At 33.5% G+C, this 18,863-nt stretch overlaps 1 protein-coding gene across 1 annotated transcript in view; it reads right to left on the bottom strand.

Moving 5' to 3' along the window:
• The window catches only part of LOC108917077 (glutamate synthase 1 [NADH], chloroplastic), a 55,575-nt gene that overhangs the window by 23,431 nt on the left and 13,281 nt on the right, over positions 1-18,863 (bottom strand). Inside the window, exons 2-13 of the mRNA XM_023454373.1 lie at positions 11,112-11,363; positions 9,462-9,669; positions 9,119-9,402; positions 7,015-7,219; positions 6,739-6,963; positions 6,518-6,682; positions 6,382-6,384; positions 6,018-6,172; positions 3,346-3,806; positions 2,359-2,891; positions 2,062-2,305; positions 1,816-2,002 (exon numbers count right to left, since the gene is read on the bottom strand). Coding sequence (XP_023310141.1) covers positions 1,816-2,002; positions 2,062-2,305; positions 2,359-2,891; positions 3,346-3,806; positions 6,018-6,172; positions 6,382-6,384; positions 6,518-6,682; positions 6,739-6,963; positions 7,015-7,219; positions 9,119-9,402; positions 9,462-9,669; positions 11,112-11,356 — 2,915 coding nt within the window. The 5' untranslated portion in view covers positions 11,357-11,363. The remainder of the gene's footprint in view (positions 1-1,815; positions 2,003-2,061; positions 2,306-2,358; positions 2,892-3,345; positions 3,807-6,017; positions 6,173-6,381; positions 6,385-6,517; positions 6,683-6,738; positions 6,964-7,014; positions 7,220-9,118; positions 9,403-9,461; positions 9,670-11,111; positions 11,364-18,863) is intronic.

Consider the following 18,863-nt stretch of genomic DNA (forward strand, 5'->3'; position numbering starts at 1 on the left):
GGACTTCTACTGCATGCTGCAGACTACCTTTGAAAAATTTAGTTTTGTTCATGTGCTCCTAGAGCCGCAAGAAATTTTCAAAAAAAAATTTTTTTCCATTTTAATCATAATTTGTTAAAAACTTACGATATTGATATTTTTAATATTAGTCGGACTAAACTACTCTCATACTTATGATACGTATACGATTGGGTGTTTTATGTACATTTTAATTGACATTTTTTTTTTTTCTTTATTTGATCTCTTTTTACATTGTATTTTGCTTGTGTCTGGTTGTTTATACATTATTTTTAACTGGTTTTTATATTAGTTAACATTTCTCAACTGTATACATGTAATTGGACTGTCCCTTTGTCTGTATGTATGCAGTATAAATAAATAAATAAATAAATAACAAAGAAAAATATATGATTTTAAGGGAATTATTGAAATATAGGGAAAAATTGGTCATTTTAAATATTTGATGGTAATTTATTAATTTTTGGTCAGTGACTGCGCCACCATTAAAAATAACTACATTCAGAACCGAATTTGAAATTTCCGCTGAAGGGTTATATCACTGGAAAATTTTTTTTTTAATTTTTTTTTATTGGCTTAAAGTACACTAAAACATTCCTAGATTAATAATAAAAAACTTTTTTACATGAAAAAACGCAGAAATATCCGTAAAATTAATTTTTCCGAAGCATATCCGAAGTGTAAAAATAACAGATTTCACTTCTATTGTTGATACAACATTTTTGAATTTCTTGCATGTAAAAATGCCTATAACTTACCGATCATCAAAGTAAAGTAAAGAAATCCGTGCGATAGACAAGGATGGTTATATTGAAAACGTTTCATGAAACTCGCCTATTTGATGGTTCTGTTTTTTTCACTAGCTAAACTCATGTAGTTTATGAAAAAAATTTGTTTATGGTTCCAGATGGTGATCCAGGAGACTTCTACTGCTCGCCACAGACTACCTTTGAAAAATTTAGTTTTGTTCATGTGCTCCTAGAGCCGCAAGAAATTTTCAAAAAAAAATTTTTTTCTTACTCCTGAAGAGTTGCTTAATCGATAGGTGTATTGGTTGTTCTTGATTATTATTAAAGAATGTTTAAAAAAATTCTCGAAAAAAGCCTTTTTTTGCGGCACCAGAGTGATATAACCCCTTAATGATATCGCAACGTATATTTAATTTTTTTTTATACGATATATACGAGTCCCATATTTGTTAACCTGTTTTCATTTTATGATGTAGTCAACCTCAGAAATTAAAATACTAGATGGTGATTCTCCCATAAAATCAATGACCCTATTATTTATGCTATAAACAGAGGCCACAGGGATTTTATTACAGAAAGTTTGACTAATTCTCTAACTGATTCTTCTTAAGAGGGCTCTATAGCAAATAGGCAACCAGCAATACATTTTTATAGATTTTATTACATAGCTTGTCTAAATATGAATCAACGCACAAATAACAGACTTTCCTCCATTCTGACGTAGATTTTTTATGAAATGGAGTTAATTTCAAACTCAGATTACTTTTTGTTGCAAAGAAATTTGCAATTTTCTGCTTTTGAACAAGCGGCATCGTGAATTACATATTTCTTTATGTCAAAATGTTATTTGTTTTTCACTCTGTTTCTTTTTTATAGAATCTGTGTTTTAATGTGGGGGAGTCTGTTATTTGTGCATTAATTCATATTTCGACAAACTGTGTAATAAAATCTATAAAAATGTATTGCTGGTTGCCTATTTGGTATAGAGCCCTCTTAAATAAAAACAATTATTGAAGAATATGTTTTTAATATTTTTTTGTTCACTTACCCAGGAAGTTCACCACCCTCTCCAGGCTTAGCGCCCTGGGCCATCTTAATCTGCAAATCATCGGAATGTGCCAAATAGGAAGAAGTAACTCCGAACCTCCCAGAAGCTACTTGCTTGATCGATGATCTCTTCTGGGCGTCTAGGTATCGTTCAGGATCTTCGCCTCCTTCACCAGTGTTACTTTTACCTAAAATCAATAGTAATGGAACCAAATCAGAAAACTAACTTAACGTATGTATATTTTACCTCCAACTTTGTTCATGGCGATGGCAAGGGTCTGATGAGCTTCAAGACTGATCGAACCAAAACTCATGGCTCCAGTGGCAAATCTCTTAACGATTTCGGATGCAGGTTCTATTTCATCCAAAGACAGGGGTTGGTCCAAGGTTCGTAGATCTAAACGACCACGCAACATGCAGTTTCTCACGGACTCCATGGTAGATTCCTTGAATTTGTCATAGGCCGTTTTACTCTTGTTTACAGCTGATTCCTGGAATATATTTCATGTTTGAATCGATTTTTATTTATTTATTACTTTCTTACCTGAAGGGCAGCGATACTCAAAGGTTCATTCAAATGCTTCTCCCCTCCAGCCCTCCAGTGATAATTTCCAGCGTCTCTCAAAATAAGCTGATCGGGAGCTTGCCTAAAGGCATTCTGATGTCTTTCGAGAGCTTCAGCCGCCAACACTTCTAAATTAGCACCCCCAAGCCTTGAAGGGGTTCCCTTGAAGGCCTTTTCTATTACGTCCTCAGCCAAGCCGACAGCTTCGAAAATCTGCGCTCCCTTGTACGACTGCAAAGTAGAAATACCCATTTTCGCCATAACTTTACTTATGCCCGTCATCATCGCTTGTGCATAGTTCTGATAAATTACATCGTCTGTGAGGGATGTGTCTAGAACTCCTTGATCACGGAGGCTATAGGCTAGTTCTAGAGCTAGATACGGGCAAATCGCATCAGCGCCGTAGCCTAACAGAACGCATATGTGGTGAACTTCTCTGGCTTCTGCGCTCTCTACTATCAAGGCTACTTTCATTCGAGAACGAGATTCAATTAAATGGTGGTGAGTGGCCCCTGAAAAATAGAAAATAATAATAATAACAGCTCTTTATTGACACTAAGCACAATATCATGCCTATATTAGGTCACCGATCAGTGCGGGTTTCTATGTACAGTATAGTTGTTACGATATCAGTTGGAACCGCATAAAAACTCATAAACTCCATAGGCGTCCAGAAAAATTTTGTCCTGTCTCGTCTAGAAATACTATATTCCGAGCTATATTCCTATTTAGTTGACGATATTCTCGAATTTTTTGTAAATAATCTTCCCAAAGTGCAACCATACGTCGTGATTCCATAAGTACGATACGATTGTCAAGTTTTTTATGTTTAATACCGCATTGTAATAAAAAACATGTCGTAAAGTATCTAGATTTTTTCAATTTTAAATGTAAAAAAATTACTTTACTGTAACGAAATATTTGTTTAAAAATTCTATTCAATTTGCGCACTAAAAGTGTACTTACCTAATGCAAGTAAACTGCTGACAGGTACCCTGTCCTGTCCTGCCATCCTATCCGACAGGATAATGATCTGGTGGTTCTTAGCTGCTTCATCGGCCTCTTCACAGATACTTTGCAACTTCTTTAGAAAGCCTGGAATTCCTTCCGAAACAGGAAAAGTTATGTCGATAACATGAGCGCTCCAGTTCCGGTGTGAAGTTTGCGTCAAAACTTCCAGATCGTTTATGGAAATAACGGGATGTTTGAGCCACAACCTGTGGACTTGCTTTGAGCTGGGTTTAAGGATATTATCTTGGGGACCAATGGGACACTGAAGCGATATGACAATCTTTTCACGGAAGGGGTCGATGGGGGGATTGGTGACTTGAGCAAAGAGTTGTTTGAAATATTCGTAAAGAATCGGAGCGAAATGTGAAAGGCAGGCCAAGGGAACGTCGTTACCCATGCTACCAAGAGCCTCTTTTCTGCAATAAATAACGTAAATGAACCCTTATGTATTGTTATTTTAATATAAAAATATAGTGAATAAAAAAAAGTGTTATAAAATGATGTTTTCTAACCAACTTTTACAGAGTTATAACGATAAGTACATTGGAATTATGTAAAATTAAATTGCAGGAATAACAGTTCTAAGTCAACGAGTATTAGTATTAATGCTGGTTTTTGCAAGTACACTGTTAAAATGTAATATACAGGGTGATTCAGTCATAGTGTCATTAATTTTAGCCACGTATTTGGTAGGCCTAATAAAGACAGAAATTAGGAAAAAAAATTTTTTATTCAACTATTAAAAATGAAGGAAATCAACCCATAACTCCCGCTAAGACGGCGGCCCATACAGATGCCCGGATGCTCGAAAAATGTTGAAACGTAATGTCACAAACTATAGTCATCAGCTGAAGCAAATAGCGTTCCCAAGTTCACATCATAATATGTGGTTCGCATTTACTTTCGGTTCCGCGTTAAAACGTATCCACTTAATCTGCTTTAGTATACGTCTAGATATGTGCAAAACCAATAAAATGCAAGTAAATGAAGGAGCATGCTGCATTTTATTATAAATAATTTTAACAATTGTATTAACTAAGTGCAAAATGTTTTAACAAGCCTGACTTCTCGAAGTCAACTTTTGTTAAAAGAAAATAAATAAAGCAGAGGTAGTTACCTGTTTGTAGGCATACCGTATTTTATCAAATAAAAAAAGTCGGCACACTAAATACCGGAATATATAAAATACACTACATATGGATACAAAACCATTAACAATTTAAAGCGTTTAGTCAAATCTACCACCCTCCATATCTCCCGCATTTTTCCCGCTGCAATTGAATACTGGAGACGTTTCCCTGATAGACAGAACTTCCCAAGCCCGCGGACAATTGCGCAAAGCGTCCAACGTCTTCCGTGACACGGGGTCTATCATACCGCGCAGAGAACGTGCAGGACATCTACATTCCACATATGTACATTTTACCTTTGTACACGCCACTGTTGTTTACTTGTTTTTTGGATGCGCTCTCTGATTATGACCAAGCTAACCAGGTTAGTATTTGACTTATAACCGACCACTTCATACACTCAACGCACCTGGGCGACTACAGCTACTACCAGAACACAGTGTGTATGCAGTGGTATTTCAGATTCTACATTCAATTTCATTTTAAATTTGAAATGGTTCATCTTCTGCCTCCTAAAAGTGATGATACGATTTTACTTTGATAAAAGACCGACAACTTTTTGCTCTACTTTGCATCGAATACGATCCGACTACAGTCACATAGTGCATGTGCAAGTCAAAAGTGGGTTAGAAGGTTAGTGACTTGGACAGGTTAGCCTAGGTTAGAAACACGTACCAAGTTATTTATTTGTCTCCGTCCGATTGTTTTTTTTATGGAATATACAAGTCTCTCTTGCATTACTTACAGTCAATATTTAAATACTACATACTTTTCACCCTCTCTTTATAATTTATCTAGTCAGTATTGTTTTTTTTTATATCATTATTTCTGTAATGAAATTGAAACGGTTATGAAATGAAATTTAAATTATTTGAACTCTTGGAGTTTTGTAACTTCAATATTAAATTTTATTTAAAGTGAAACAGAGCTAATTTCTTTGCAGCCATAATAGTCACATTTGGTCAGATGAAAACCTGCGCACTACTCGTCGGTTTAGCTTTCAGAGATTCAGTGTCAATGTATGGGCAGGAGTATATGGCGATCGTTTAATTGGGCCACATTTTCTACCTAAACATCTGAATGGGCTGCGTCACTTTCAATTTTTAGTGAAATTGTTTGAAAACCTTCCCCTTCAGATGTTACGAGATATGTGGTTTATATGCACGATGGAGCTCCGGCCCATTTTGCTTGTGTTTTTTTTTAATCACGCCATCGTATTATACTCATTTTTCTCTATCTCCTCTTAAAATTAATGACATTATGACTGAATCACCCTGTATATTCTTTTAAGACTAGTGAAATTTCTTATAATCTTATTTATTTCTTACAAGCTTCCCTAGACATTCTTATGAATCCTGCAATAGCAATGTTACATTCCTTAGAGTGAACTTGCAAGTCTTGCTTGACCTGACCGTAACACCACCTAATCTAATCTAACCTCAAAAAAATTAGTAAATTCGGTTATTTGAAAAAAAAAAATATATAGATTTAACTTACTTGTTGTTGACCATGGGTAGTAACAGCATATGAATGGTTTCCGTGGAATACCCATAAAGAGGCAACCTTTTGTCTCCCAAGCCGCTGGTCTCGTACTTAGCTTTTATAGCCCTCCCTGCATCTAAATGAGCTTTCCTCAACTCCTCCATCGTAATCTTTAGCAATGAACAGCAAGAATATTAAAAGTTTGAAACATCTAACTAACCTAATTAAAAAATAAATTCCCAACAAAAAATTAGCACAAGATTTTCTACAAGCGGTGTTAAAGGCGAAGCTTTTTTTATTGAACAAATAATGAAAAGGAAGAGATAACACAGAGTGCACAGAAATGGGGCCAAATTAATACCATAACCACTCCACTCACCATCTGAAGTTCGCCAATTCATGCAAGTAGACAAAAAAATATTTCGATTAATGATTTGTTACAATGATCAACAGGTGGACAGTGCACCACATGAATTTGGTTTTTGTTGTCGATATAAATTTTTTCATAACATTACCTGTTCTTTGAGCCATTCGGAATGTGGTCTGGACTTTGCAATCTCGTGTTTCAGTTCCACGTCCTGGATGACGCTTTTTTCTTGAGTGTCCACCAACAGCATTCTTCCGGGTTTTAGACGACTCTTAAAAATCACTTGCGAGGGGTCAACGTCATACACACCAACCTGAAAATTTTAAGCATATACAGAGAGGTAATATTACACTAGATACAAAAACATACCTCACTAGCCATTACCATCATATTATCTTTGGTAATGTAAAACCTGGAAGGTCTCAAACCGTTACGGTCCAAAATGGCCCCGATGAAACGGCCATCAGTGAAAGATATCAAAGCTGGACCGTCCCACGGTTCCATGATGCAAGCCGCCCAATGGTAATAGTCCCTTTTTTCTTCAGACATCGTCGGATCATTTTGCCAGGCTTCGGGAACCATCGTCATAACAGCCTACAAATCAAAATTCAATGGATATGGTACATGATTAACGGTCATACCGACCTCTGGCAATTTCCTGTTTCCAGCATGGACCAGAAACTCCAAAACACAATCCGCAGAACCACTGTCGGATAAATTAGGTTCTACGACTGGATACAGGGTTTTCAATTTATTTCCAAAATCATCATTCTTCATTACTCCTTCTCGAGCTTTCATCAGGTTCACGTTACCACGCTGGGTGTTTATTTCTCCATTGTGGGCTAGCATTCTGCAAAAATAAGTTGTATTCATACAGTCTGGGCATACGTATGTTTCATTGTTATATTACAGTGGTTCTCCATCATTAAAAGCACTTTCGATAAATGTGTCAATTGTTCAACATAATATATGTTTAATTGTTGATGTGTGATAGAAATTATGACAAATGTTAAATACCTGTTGGTGTGTAACATTTTTAAATTTCTAAATGAATACACAAAAATTTTTTTTAAAAACCAATTTATACAAAATTATAAATTTATATAAAATTTGGGAATAGATGCGGCATGAGAAATGGTGTCAATATCATAAAAAAAATGTTTGTAAAATCCTTATAGTTTCCGAGAAAAAAATTATTGAAGTTGTAGTACTTTTAACTATTACATAGCTGGACAAATGTAATCTTTAGCGTCATTCGCAATACACATGAAGAGCCACGTGGCCTCAACGACTCTGAATACTAAAATCCAATTTTACAATGGTCGTTGCGATAGTGTTTACCATAGTTTTTTAGTAGTTAATGTCAAAAATGACTTACGTGTATAGCAACTTGGAGTTGATGGATATCATTTTAATTTATGGCAACAAGACAGTATTTGTATTATGGTGAAGCACGACAACATTTGTGTTAGTTTGTAGAAACTGAGTAAGACGGACCAAAACATGTTTACACTTTGGTGGACAAAATTTTGAACAGTTGTAACATTAGGTAAGTATGTCTTTATTTAAAACCACAAATAAATTTTTTTAAATTAATAATAATTGCGGCAAAAGCAGTTGAATTTGATGATATAAAATACGAACTATAAAATTATATTTATTTCTTTCCTTGCGAAATTCTTTGTCCGTTTTTATTAGTTTACACTCTGCCGCCATGCCGATCACATTGTGCGGGGTCAGGTTTTACAGTGGACCAGTTTCCAGTGCCGTGCAGAAGTATATTTTTAAACCATGTCGAACTGCCCTTTTTGATTTTTTCTTTGTGAATTGTATTTGTAAGTCCCCTGTCCATCCAAAAAAATTTTTTTTGGATAACTTCTGAATCACCCTGTATACAGTGTGTATGGTGTTTGCTGAGATCAAATTTTTACATTTTACTTTAATACGTTGTTTTCAACTCAAGCCCATATCAATTTAATCAGATGAACAGAGAACGTCATGCTGCTAATGTCTTTCTACCCCGTGTATCGAATGTGGTTAATTCCAAGAAAGGGACGTAAGGGAATTCTTGGAATTCTATCTCAATAAATATCGTGCCGACTGTATATACTATTGAAATGTCGCTATTCTCTTGCAAGTGTTAAAATTAAGTGTTAAATATACATTTTAAAACCCATGACATTTGTGTTTCTAGATAGAATAATGGAGTCGCCACATTACCGGTATGTTTAAGGTCTCTAGATTAACTAAGTACTGCGACCGATTGTTCTCATTTTGTCCCAAAATGATTTGATAAATGTCAGTGCATAGATTTAATTTTACAAATATTCCACTGCATATTACTATTGTTAGATTTATTTAAATTTATCTGCCATTAATTAACATTAACATTAAGCAGTTGGATACATACAGGTATACATTATTAATTCTAAATAAAACTAAATTACATCTTAAAATAATTATTTTTGCTATTTTATAGAATGTAATCTTTATATTAAAGATAAACAAACATAAAAGATACAACTGAGAGCTTCCCTACGAGAGTGATTTGAAATGAATATAACAGATGGCGCCCCATTCATTGTTCTAATGAATACTTACAAACATAATATTGAATTGAAGTCTTTGGACCTTACTGAGTTTGTCAATAGATACCCCATTACACTGTATTGGCATGAAAAGTAAATAATTACCGAGTTTTTTGTTCCATTTAGTTATAAGTAAATAAACTGAGTATAATGCTTCTTACCTTAAAGGATGTGCTCTCTCCCAGCTAGGGAACGTGTTAGTGGAGAACCTTGTGTGTACCAATGCTAGGTACGTGTCATACATGGGATCATGCAAATCTGGGTAATAAGTCCATAGCTGATCCGATGTTAATTGACCCTTGTACACAACAATTCTCCGACTCAAGGAACAAATGTAGAACCTCTTTCCTGGTGCCGGAATCGTATGACTGGCACGCTTGCGCAAAACAAAGAATCTCCTGTCTAACTCTTCCTCCGGTACAGGTGTTTTCATAGTGACAAACACCTAAGGAAAGATCCGAATAGAGAATTTCTGTATTAATGAAAACAGATTTTTTTTATTACCTGTCGCATAAACGGTTCAGAGTTCTTGGCAACCGCTCCTATGGAGGAATTGTTGGTTGGTACGGTACGCCAAGCCAACACGGACACATCCAGTTCCTCTGCCAGGGCAGCGAATTTTGTTTCAGATTCTTGATGATGGAGTTTGTCCAAGAAGAATACGCCGGTGGCATATTGGCCAAAAGCCGGTAATTGTACGTTTTGTTCATCTCTAAAAGCAAATATTAAAACAAAATAAATATCTGGAGAACACAGCAGAATGGGTTAATTTCATTGAAATAGAAAATATCAGGAAACAGTTGTACAAGCATCCTTGAAAGCTGTTGTATTTTTAATCTGCAGTAAAATTTTACACGACATTGTTCCAGATGTTACAGCTATGGATATTTATAGATTTAAATCCATGCCATAAAAAATTATAATACCGTAACAAAATTCAGTTCAAAGGTCCAAAAGCTATAATTATCCAAAGATATTTACAGGATAACAGCACCAGACAAATTAATTGCAAAAATTATTCTGTTGAGTCGATTTTGTTGTATGACAAATAATAATCTCGTGATAGCAGGGGGTATTCGTGTTTTGTATGTTTCTTAATATAAGCCAGTGAATGATATGATAACAAAACAAATACTTGGCACATGGGATATGTGAAAAGATGTTGTGTATTATATTTTCGTACATATCAAAAATACTCGTAGAAAATTAAAATAAATCAAGGACGGGCTCAAGGATTTTTAGTGAAATTTGAAATCAGATTGAACAAAACTAAAGTAATACAGAGCAATAATCAAATATAGAATGTTTGAAGGACTGACAAAATTCCCACTACATGATTATACAAACCCATGTAAAAAATATTGGAAGAAAATTCTAGTACAAAGCAGAAATCAATTATATAACATTCACACATTTGCAAATAAATTATGTACATAAAAGACTGTATAGCTTATTTAAAGGAGACATATATTTTACAATGCAATAAATGCAATTGCATTAGAACATAAATTTGTTTAATGTTTATAGTCTTGTTTACGCATTACTAGTAAGAACAACTTTTATGTTTGGCAATCAGCAATTATGTTTAAAAATCGGTACATGTGCTCATGACTAGGAAACTTGTTAACAATAATACTTCAAGAAAATACATAAAACTTTTTTATGTTGCAAAAAATTGTAAATAACTACAATTAAATTGTTTTGAAACACAAAATTTGCATTAGTGGTTTGAAGTGAAAAACAATGCAAAAATAACAGTTATTTGGATATATGTACATTTTAAAGGAAGCAAGACAAAATTACAATACTATATTGATTTAGGTAACCGTTTAAAGTAATTTGAAATATCACAAAATAATCAAAACATTTATTAAAAGTGAGGTTAGAATTGTCAATGACGTGACGTCACATGCTTTATAACCTCAAAACGTCATTTGACTGACACCTCTTCTTCTTCTTCTTCTTCTTCAAATGTTTCTACGACCAACAGGTAATAGCTATATTAGAATAGAATCAATTTAAAAAAATCAGACGCAATCGCATTTCATTCGAAACAATGAATCTTGAACCTTATATAAGCTATTAACTATCTTTTTTTTATGAGGCTTGTTAAATTTTTAAGTTCTTAGTATCTTTCCTTGGAAAACCACTTACTTAAGTTTGGCATAATAGAAATCGTGTGGTATAGCAGTGAGCACTCCGGCACCGTCCCCGGTGTCGTTGTCGCAGGCGCAGGCGCCACGATGGTTCATAGAAATAGCGAGACGCTGGGCATCTCTGACGATCTTGTGGTTACGGCGTCCGTCTATGGCAACTATAAATCCAACTCCGCAGGCCTCCTTCTCGAACTGAGGGTCGTACAAGCCCTGTTTTGGCGGACCCTGCCACGCTTCAGCCATTTAACCACTGAAACAGAAGACATTTTTCAAAATAAGTAAATTTTCTACACCCCGTGTCTCTTAACCGGTCAATATTGTTTATGGCCCAACCGTCATATTTTGGTCTCTAGTGGAGAAGCAAGAACAGCGCCAGAAGAAAGGGCCCTAGCCGGCGGGGCCCAGCCAGGACAAAAGGGGGTCCCACAAAGCGCCTACACCGGCCGTATTTGCGGTCGAGGTAGACGACGGATGGGGCCCACCTACGAAGGCTGTCCAGGCCTACACGAGATGAGGCAGGATAAAGAGGGATAATCCTCCTCGATCCCTAATCACTGAGGCCAATTTCTAGCCATGGAATAATGGCGCGGCGCGGTCTCTAGTGGGCCCGCTTCACATTGCTCTCTTTTACTGTAAAGTGGTTCTGCCACTGATACGAGTATTATTGTATAAGTATTGTATAAAAATATTTCTGCGTTGTAGACTAACTGCGCAAAAGCTTACCTTATACCTACAAAAAAAAAAAACAATAATTCAGTTGCAATGAATTGAAATTATTTTAGCAGTATCTACGTGATAAATAAAAACACGTTCAATAATAGTGTTGTTAATGAAAATATTTTATATGTAGGCAATATTCCAATAAAGAAATAAATCATACCCTATGAACCTGTCACTTAATAGAATGTAAAATTTCCATTGCATAAATTTGAAAATACGTAGACAGGGTTATCTCAGAGATCGGAGATTATTGTTAATCTTATTGTTATTATAGATTTACAAAATATAAAAAGCTATAAGTCTGGATAATATATTTATACTGGGTGTTCAGTGGATTAGATATCAATAAACCATTTTACACTTTTAGTTTTAATAAAATTTAGTAGAAGAAATATTCGTTTCTGAGGTGCAGAGTTGAGGTTGAAAAAACAGAAACTATTTGCAAGCATATTTCGATACGTAATTTTTTTCTTTTTCGGTATGGAAAGTACTAACACGAGTGGGTCTTGATTATCAATGTACATACAAAAAAAAAACAGTGGCGCGCAAACTACATTCTCGAAGCCTTTTTATAAAAATTAAATGTTACATCACCATGTAAAGCAGAAATAATAACATATTCAATGAGATTTCAGTATAATAGATACATCATTAAGAGGTACCGTTTTCTGAGGAAATTGCATTTAAAGTCAAGTGCACAATGTAATTTCGTTAACTTTAAAATATACGAGTATAAACCTACTTATCTATAGTAGGATCATATTCAATGCAAAGTAATAAATCATTGCCTGTCAAGGGAACCAATGAAGTACGCTTTTAAGGGTTTTACAAATTGAATAATTTCTTTATACATTATGAAGGGACGAGGGGATCAGTTCAGGTCTGGCACCCTTGTTCCTACAAAAATTCCTTTATTCTCATAAACTATTTATTTTAAATGTAATTTATTATAAATCCAATTTGTTTCCTAAATTCCACATATGTACATTTTACCTCTGTACGCGCCACTGTTGTTTACTTGTTTTTTGGAAGCGCTCTCTAATTGACGGCAAAGCCCGCCAGGTTAGTATTTAACGTATAACCGACCAGTTCGTACACTCGATGCACCTGGGCGACTACAGCTACTACCAGAACACAGTGCGTATGCAGCGGTATTTCAGATTTTACATTGAATTTCATTTTAAATTTGAAATGATTTATCTTACGCCTCCTAAAAATGATGACACGATTTTCCTTTGATAAAAGGCCGATAATTTTTTGCTCTACTTTGCATCGTATACGATCCTACTATAGTAGGTAAATAACTAGCATTAACATTAATGCGATATCAATCGCAGATTAACAATGTAATGAGGTAAATTATTGTACAATGCGAAATGACGGATGTTGTAGCCATGGCTCAAGCAAATTTTAATTAACGTAAATATTTATCTAATTCGAAGACAACCCGGTCAAAAATTGTTTTCAAGACTGAAAGATAAGAGAAATTAGTACATTTAAGAAAAATAATCGTTATGGGGGATCTGTACTTTGAACTATCCATCACAAAGAACTATTATCGAACCATTCCGTAAATTTCTGGGAATATTAGGTTAAGTTAGGTTACAATTTTCAATATTCTTTAGCACCCATTATATCCCTACTATTTTACACCAATACACAATTACCGAGTGACCTTTTATCAAGAAGAAATGTTTGAGAATATATTTTACAAAAAATACACAGGATCCCATTTTTAAAGGGGGATGTTTAATATATTTAGTAAATTCAATAATGTTTATGCAAAAATCTTATCAAATGAACTCAGACAACGTTCTTCGATTCAAAAAATCTTAAGTAGGTAGGTATCCAAAAGATATCTAACCTCATAAACAAGATTTTTAACTGATATATGTATTGAGGGAAACAGTAACTTTATGGGACACAAGCTACAAGCCCCAACTAGAATTTTATTATAGAAAGGCAAAATCTATTTATAAACAACTAGCAATTAATAATTATATAAAATAAAAATTAAAAATGACCTGTTTAAATAGTAATACAAAAACACATATCGTCGTTGCGCCTTCAAAATGCGACATGTGAATTTTATAAAATTGCTCAATAAAGTTAAAAAACTGCTTCTTGGCCTGTTTTATTTAAGAATTGCAACAGTTATTTTTAATTTTTAGGACACATGGAGGACAATCACAATTCTGTAGAAGATGATGGTTGTTTTAACCAGATTATGTGGCTTGACATCGTTTATCGAATGTGCAGAACTTATCGCGTGTTACTGAAAATATCCAAAATTAGTATTTTCGTAGATTTCAGTACCTAAAACCTTGATGGTTTGATCGTTTTTGCACCTGTTTATTCGTTTTACTGCGGCGTCTTTGAAAATACTCAAGTGGCATGACATAACATTCCTATTATTTGATAAGCTTTAGATTATTCCGTTATTAAATGTTTGAAATTATTGGTCTTTGTGGAAAACACTATTAAAAAAATACGGTGCCCTTAACACTAAATGTTTTTTCCATATTTTTATTTTGCGAATAAACTGATCAATAATCTAAAATAACTCAAAACGGATCTCGAAAAGGCACAGTTCAACTTATTTCATCTGGCTGATGAAGGTCGGATGCGTATTGACAAGGTGTAGAAGGGACCCACTCAACTTATTTCGTTTTCAGCACTCATTATTTATTATTAAAGTACTCTTACTACCTTATCATATTACTTGAAACAATATTTAATATAATTTTCTTTTGCCCAAATAATTCCTCTGATCGAAGTCCTAATAGAAGCGTCACTAAGTAATCATTTAAAAGGTAGACAATATTTACTTAAAATATCAGATTAGATCATATGGTTGATTGTATAACACACAGTGAAATATAAGCAAGGCAGTTATATTTGTTTAAGAATATTTAGAATCAGAAACTAGAATTAACTAGAATATAATTTCTATATGCATTTTCAAACCAGAATCGAAATTACTTCTAATCTAAGTAGACTATATTATTTACCAATTATAACCAGTAGTGTCATTAATTGGTTAATTAACAATTGTTCAGCCTCAGGCATTTCCAAAGTTTCCTATTATATAATTACTCTGCATTATAAACTTATAAAATTTGAAATAGTGGAGGTTTTAAACCATGCTGATTTAGTCTACGTAGCAAAATTTGTTATAAAAAAATACGTTATTTTCTGAAAAATTGTTTCTAAACAAGTCGCAATAGGCCATGGATGTTTGGTTTGGTTCTTATCGAGACACACGACCCTCTGCCAACTCGATGGCATATTTCATTACGAAATAATTAATTTAATTCAAATCAACGTCTACTCTTTCTAACTATAAATCAATTTTATTCACAAGTGCTTGCGTGACGTACTAACACTCATGCATTTTTTTATGACGTAGTAAACCTGCCACATCGCATGAAATATGGTGCTTACACCCTCCTTATCTTCTGCAAATATTATTATAGATAATCATGGATATAAAACCTTAATAATTTCAAGCGTTTTCCCCAACTAGACTAAATTACCACAGCAAGCGGGACACCTAAATCCGATTTATTTATAGAAACACGATGAAAGCTATTTCAAATATTTGCGTTAAACGGTTTCCGACCAAATTTATTTCAAAAAGAAATTAGATTTTGTTTTATATGATTTGGCTAAAGGTATAAAATAAAGTAAAAGGATTCGAACATTTGTTCCAATTTTTTTAATGACACGTCAGCGGTTCTCAACAAGTTTTCTATTAAAAAATTTGGTATTTTTACTTTAAATTTCATTTCTTTATTCTTATTTCCTTCGCAAAAAAAATGTTATACATATGTTCTATACCCCCTGGCAATAAATCAAAATTCCATTTAAATACAAAACTAAGTTAGGTTTTAAGCTTTAAAAATCGACTTTCTAAACCCTTTTTTGTTAATAACTTTCGGAGAGATAGAAGGTTAAAGTTATGTATTTTTGCCCTTGCGATAAATAGAATTTTGCAAAAAATATTGGGCCCAGAGCGCCCATCTTTCGCACAGTTCTGAAGAACAATAAAACTCACAACTTTTAAGTATATTTATAAAATTCCAACAAATAACAACCAAGTTATGGATAATTTAAAAAATGCCGTTTTTCCCGTTTTTTTTAATTTTTTTTTTTTGCAATAACTTTTAAACAATTTATTCGATTTTAATCGATCAGGCGGCATTTTGTAGATCTTTTTATCGAACATTTTTCTCTAAAATCAATAGTTTTTCCAATATATTGGAAAAACTGATATGTTGCTAACGAAAAAAATTGACTCACGAGATCTAACAACACTCCAAGTTACAATTTTTAAAAACATATTTCTTTCAACAATGACTTAAAGCTGTTTTAAGTAATAATCAAATCATTTACATTATTAAATGCAAGTTGTATACAAAAAAAGCGTGATTTTCACGTGAAGCTGATGTTTTCAAGAATTTCACACATTGTATGGCCTGGATTTCTGCTAGCTTCTACTTAGGAATTATGAGGACTTTATACTGTAATTGGTTTGAATAGAACTTTCTTACAAAAAATTAGTAATTATTTCTGTTTTCGCGTTTTTCTGAAAATTAGCACTTACTATAAAAATTATGAAATAGTCGCCCCAATAGGTGATAGGTGTATCGTGTATTAAAATAAATAATAAAGAAACATTGGAACTATAAAGGCTTGTCTGTTGACCAGCAATAACAAATTTAAAAACAATATATTATCGTAAAATTGCACAATAGAAGTACAATCTAAGTCCAATTGTATACATACGTAGCAACAATACATAATAAAATGAAGATAAACAAAAGCAATCTGTACTACTTGGAGAATGTAACACCGGTCACGCTCTACATACCAAATAAAAATAAGCAAATAACATAACGACCTGTTTTTATGAAAGGCATCAAAACATAGGACTATAAAAAGATATATCAATGGGGTTCAATAGACTCCTGCTGACATAATACCAGTCTAAAATAAATGCTACCTTGAACTAAAACCAGACACCTGTATTGCGTATTTCAGGGGCTATTTTTACAAATTATATTTACATTTTATTGGATGGATAGTGGTTTCAGGTTACATCGTGTGATTGAGCTGTCCTAAGCAAAATAGAAATTCTTACATTAGCTGATGGGGATGTACATCTTCCAGAATATTCAAAAAGAGCACAGAATACGATTTTTTGATGCGTTTTTGAATTATTATGGAAAAACCTCTACAATGTAACACAAAAATACGGTGGTGTAATTTTGAATGTACCAAAACTCCTGTATTATGTATGACGTCTTAGAGCACAATAAGAAACTCGAGTGCGGTAGTGCTACTCATTTTGAAGCCAATAATTGATAAAACACACTCTTATTGTTGGTCAAAGTTTGACTCCCAATATTTAAGGTTGGAAATTTTAGTTAGTAATATTTAAGGCGAAAATGGACACAAAAATCGCTCAATCGTAGTCCAAAATTGATTTTGCTATACATAAGATGTGAACATACCATTTCCGATGTATTTTGACGAACTGAAAACAATCCCGCGCGATGATGCTATCGTTCATTTGATGTTATTTTATAAACCTTACATCATTTTTGACGTATCAAGAGCAAGCTCCTGTTAAAAAATTATCGATCAATTTTCGTATGGTGATTAATTCTATATTTACCATACCTATCACAAAAGCTGATAAATATCTCATTGAGTTCTGTTTCTGATAATTCTGATAAGATCATTGTATCAACGTAATTAATAAAAATTCCATTCACTGTATCTACCTCGTGCTCAAAAAGCTGCAAATAAAATATAAGCATACTTGAATATACTGGAAGTTATTAAGCTTGTGGGAGTTTCCAGTACAACCTTTTGGCGCCATATAAAAATTCAACTTTATTGGGAAAATAATGGATTGGATTGAATCCAGACCTGGAACATGGAGAGATAATTTGAAATCTGATTTAACATACAATACTAATATTTCATCGATTAAAGATGATTCAAAATCAGTACTGTTTGAAATATTTGCGTTTTGTAACAAATGGGATTCAAACATTAAATTATTAAATGAAATCTATCTATTCTGATTTTTAAAAATAGAATACATGTAAGCCTACATGGAATGTGTAAGAATTTTAGTAGATCTATTGTTACTATATATACATTTCTCACCATGAATCCAAATGTAGCAAATATTTGAATTTCAAGTATTTTCATCATTTTAAAACATAAACCTAACTTTCCATAATGCACGGTTCTTTCGTTTACATTTATAGTCCAGTCGAATTAGAGCGACGATAAGTTGGCAAATTGTAAGTAAGTGGCAAAATTACGTATTTTTTCACTTTTTTTTACTGCCCTTGAAAATCTAGACGGCCTATCGGAAAATTTGTGATTTTATGTTGTAGATAATTAAATTACCTACAATTTAAGGTATAGTTCACCAATTTGTTTACTGTAAAATAAAGGTCGAACGCGGAAAAATCAGTTTTCGAAAATTGCATTGCATTATTATTACAAAAAGCGATGGATGTTGATGAAATCTATGGAATAGACGGTAAATTCAATAACTAACGTGTGTACCAAAGGCCGATTCTATTGACCGTGAAATTGTTGCAGTATTTGTTAATTAATTTCGTTTGTTTTTTAATTGTTTAATTACTAGAAATTAATGTCGTAAATATAGATATGTTCTGATTGATCCAGAGAAAGGTATCGAAAAAGAAAAATTAAAATCTAAGTTGCTGTTTACAACTAACAAAAAAGGATGTGCAAAACAGCGTTATAAATAAATCGTCCCAGGGTCAGAAAAAAGCCGCTCGGAAATTCGCTCTTTTTGCATTAAATAGAGCTTACTTTTACGCAATTTTAAGTATGACTTTAGGTACCTTAAATTCTAATTGTACGTAATTTAATTGTCTACAGCATAAAATTAATTTTTCGATAGATCGTCTAGATTTTCATGGGCAGTGAAAAAAAACGAAAACAACACGTAATTTTGCCTTATTTGCAATTTGTCAAC

Source organism: Anoplophora glabripennis, unplaced genomic scaffold (genome assembly GCF_000390285.2).
Source record: "Anoplophora glabripennis isolate ALB-LARVAE unplaced genomic scaffold, Agla_2.0 scaffold69, whole genome shotgun sequence".
Classification (NCBI taxonomy): Eukaryota; Metazoa; Arthropoda; class Insecta; order Coleoptera; family Cerambycidae; genus Anoplophora; species Anoplophora glabripennis.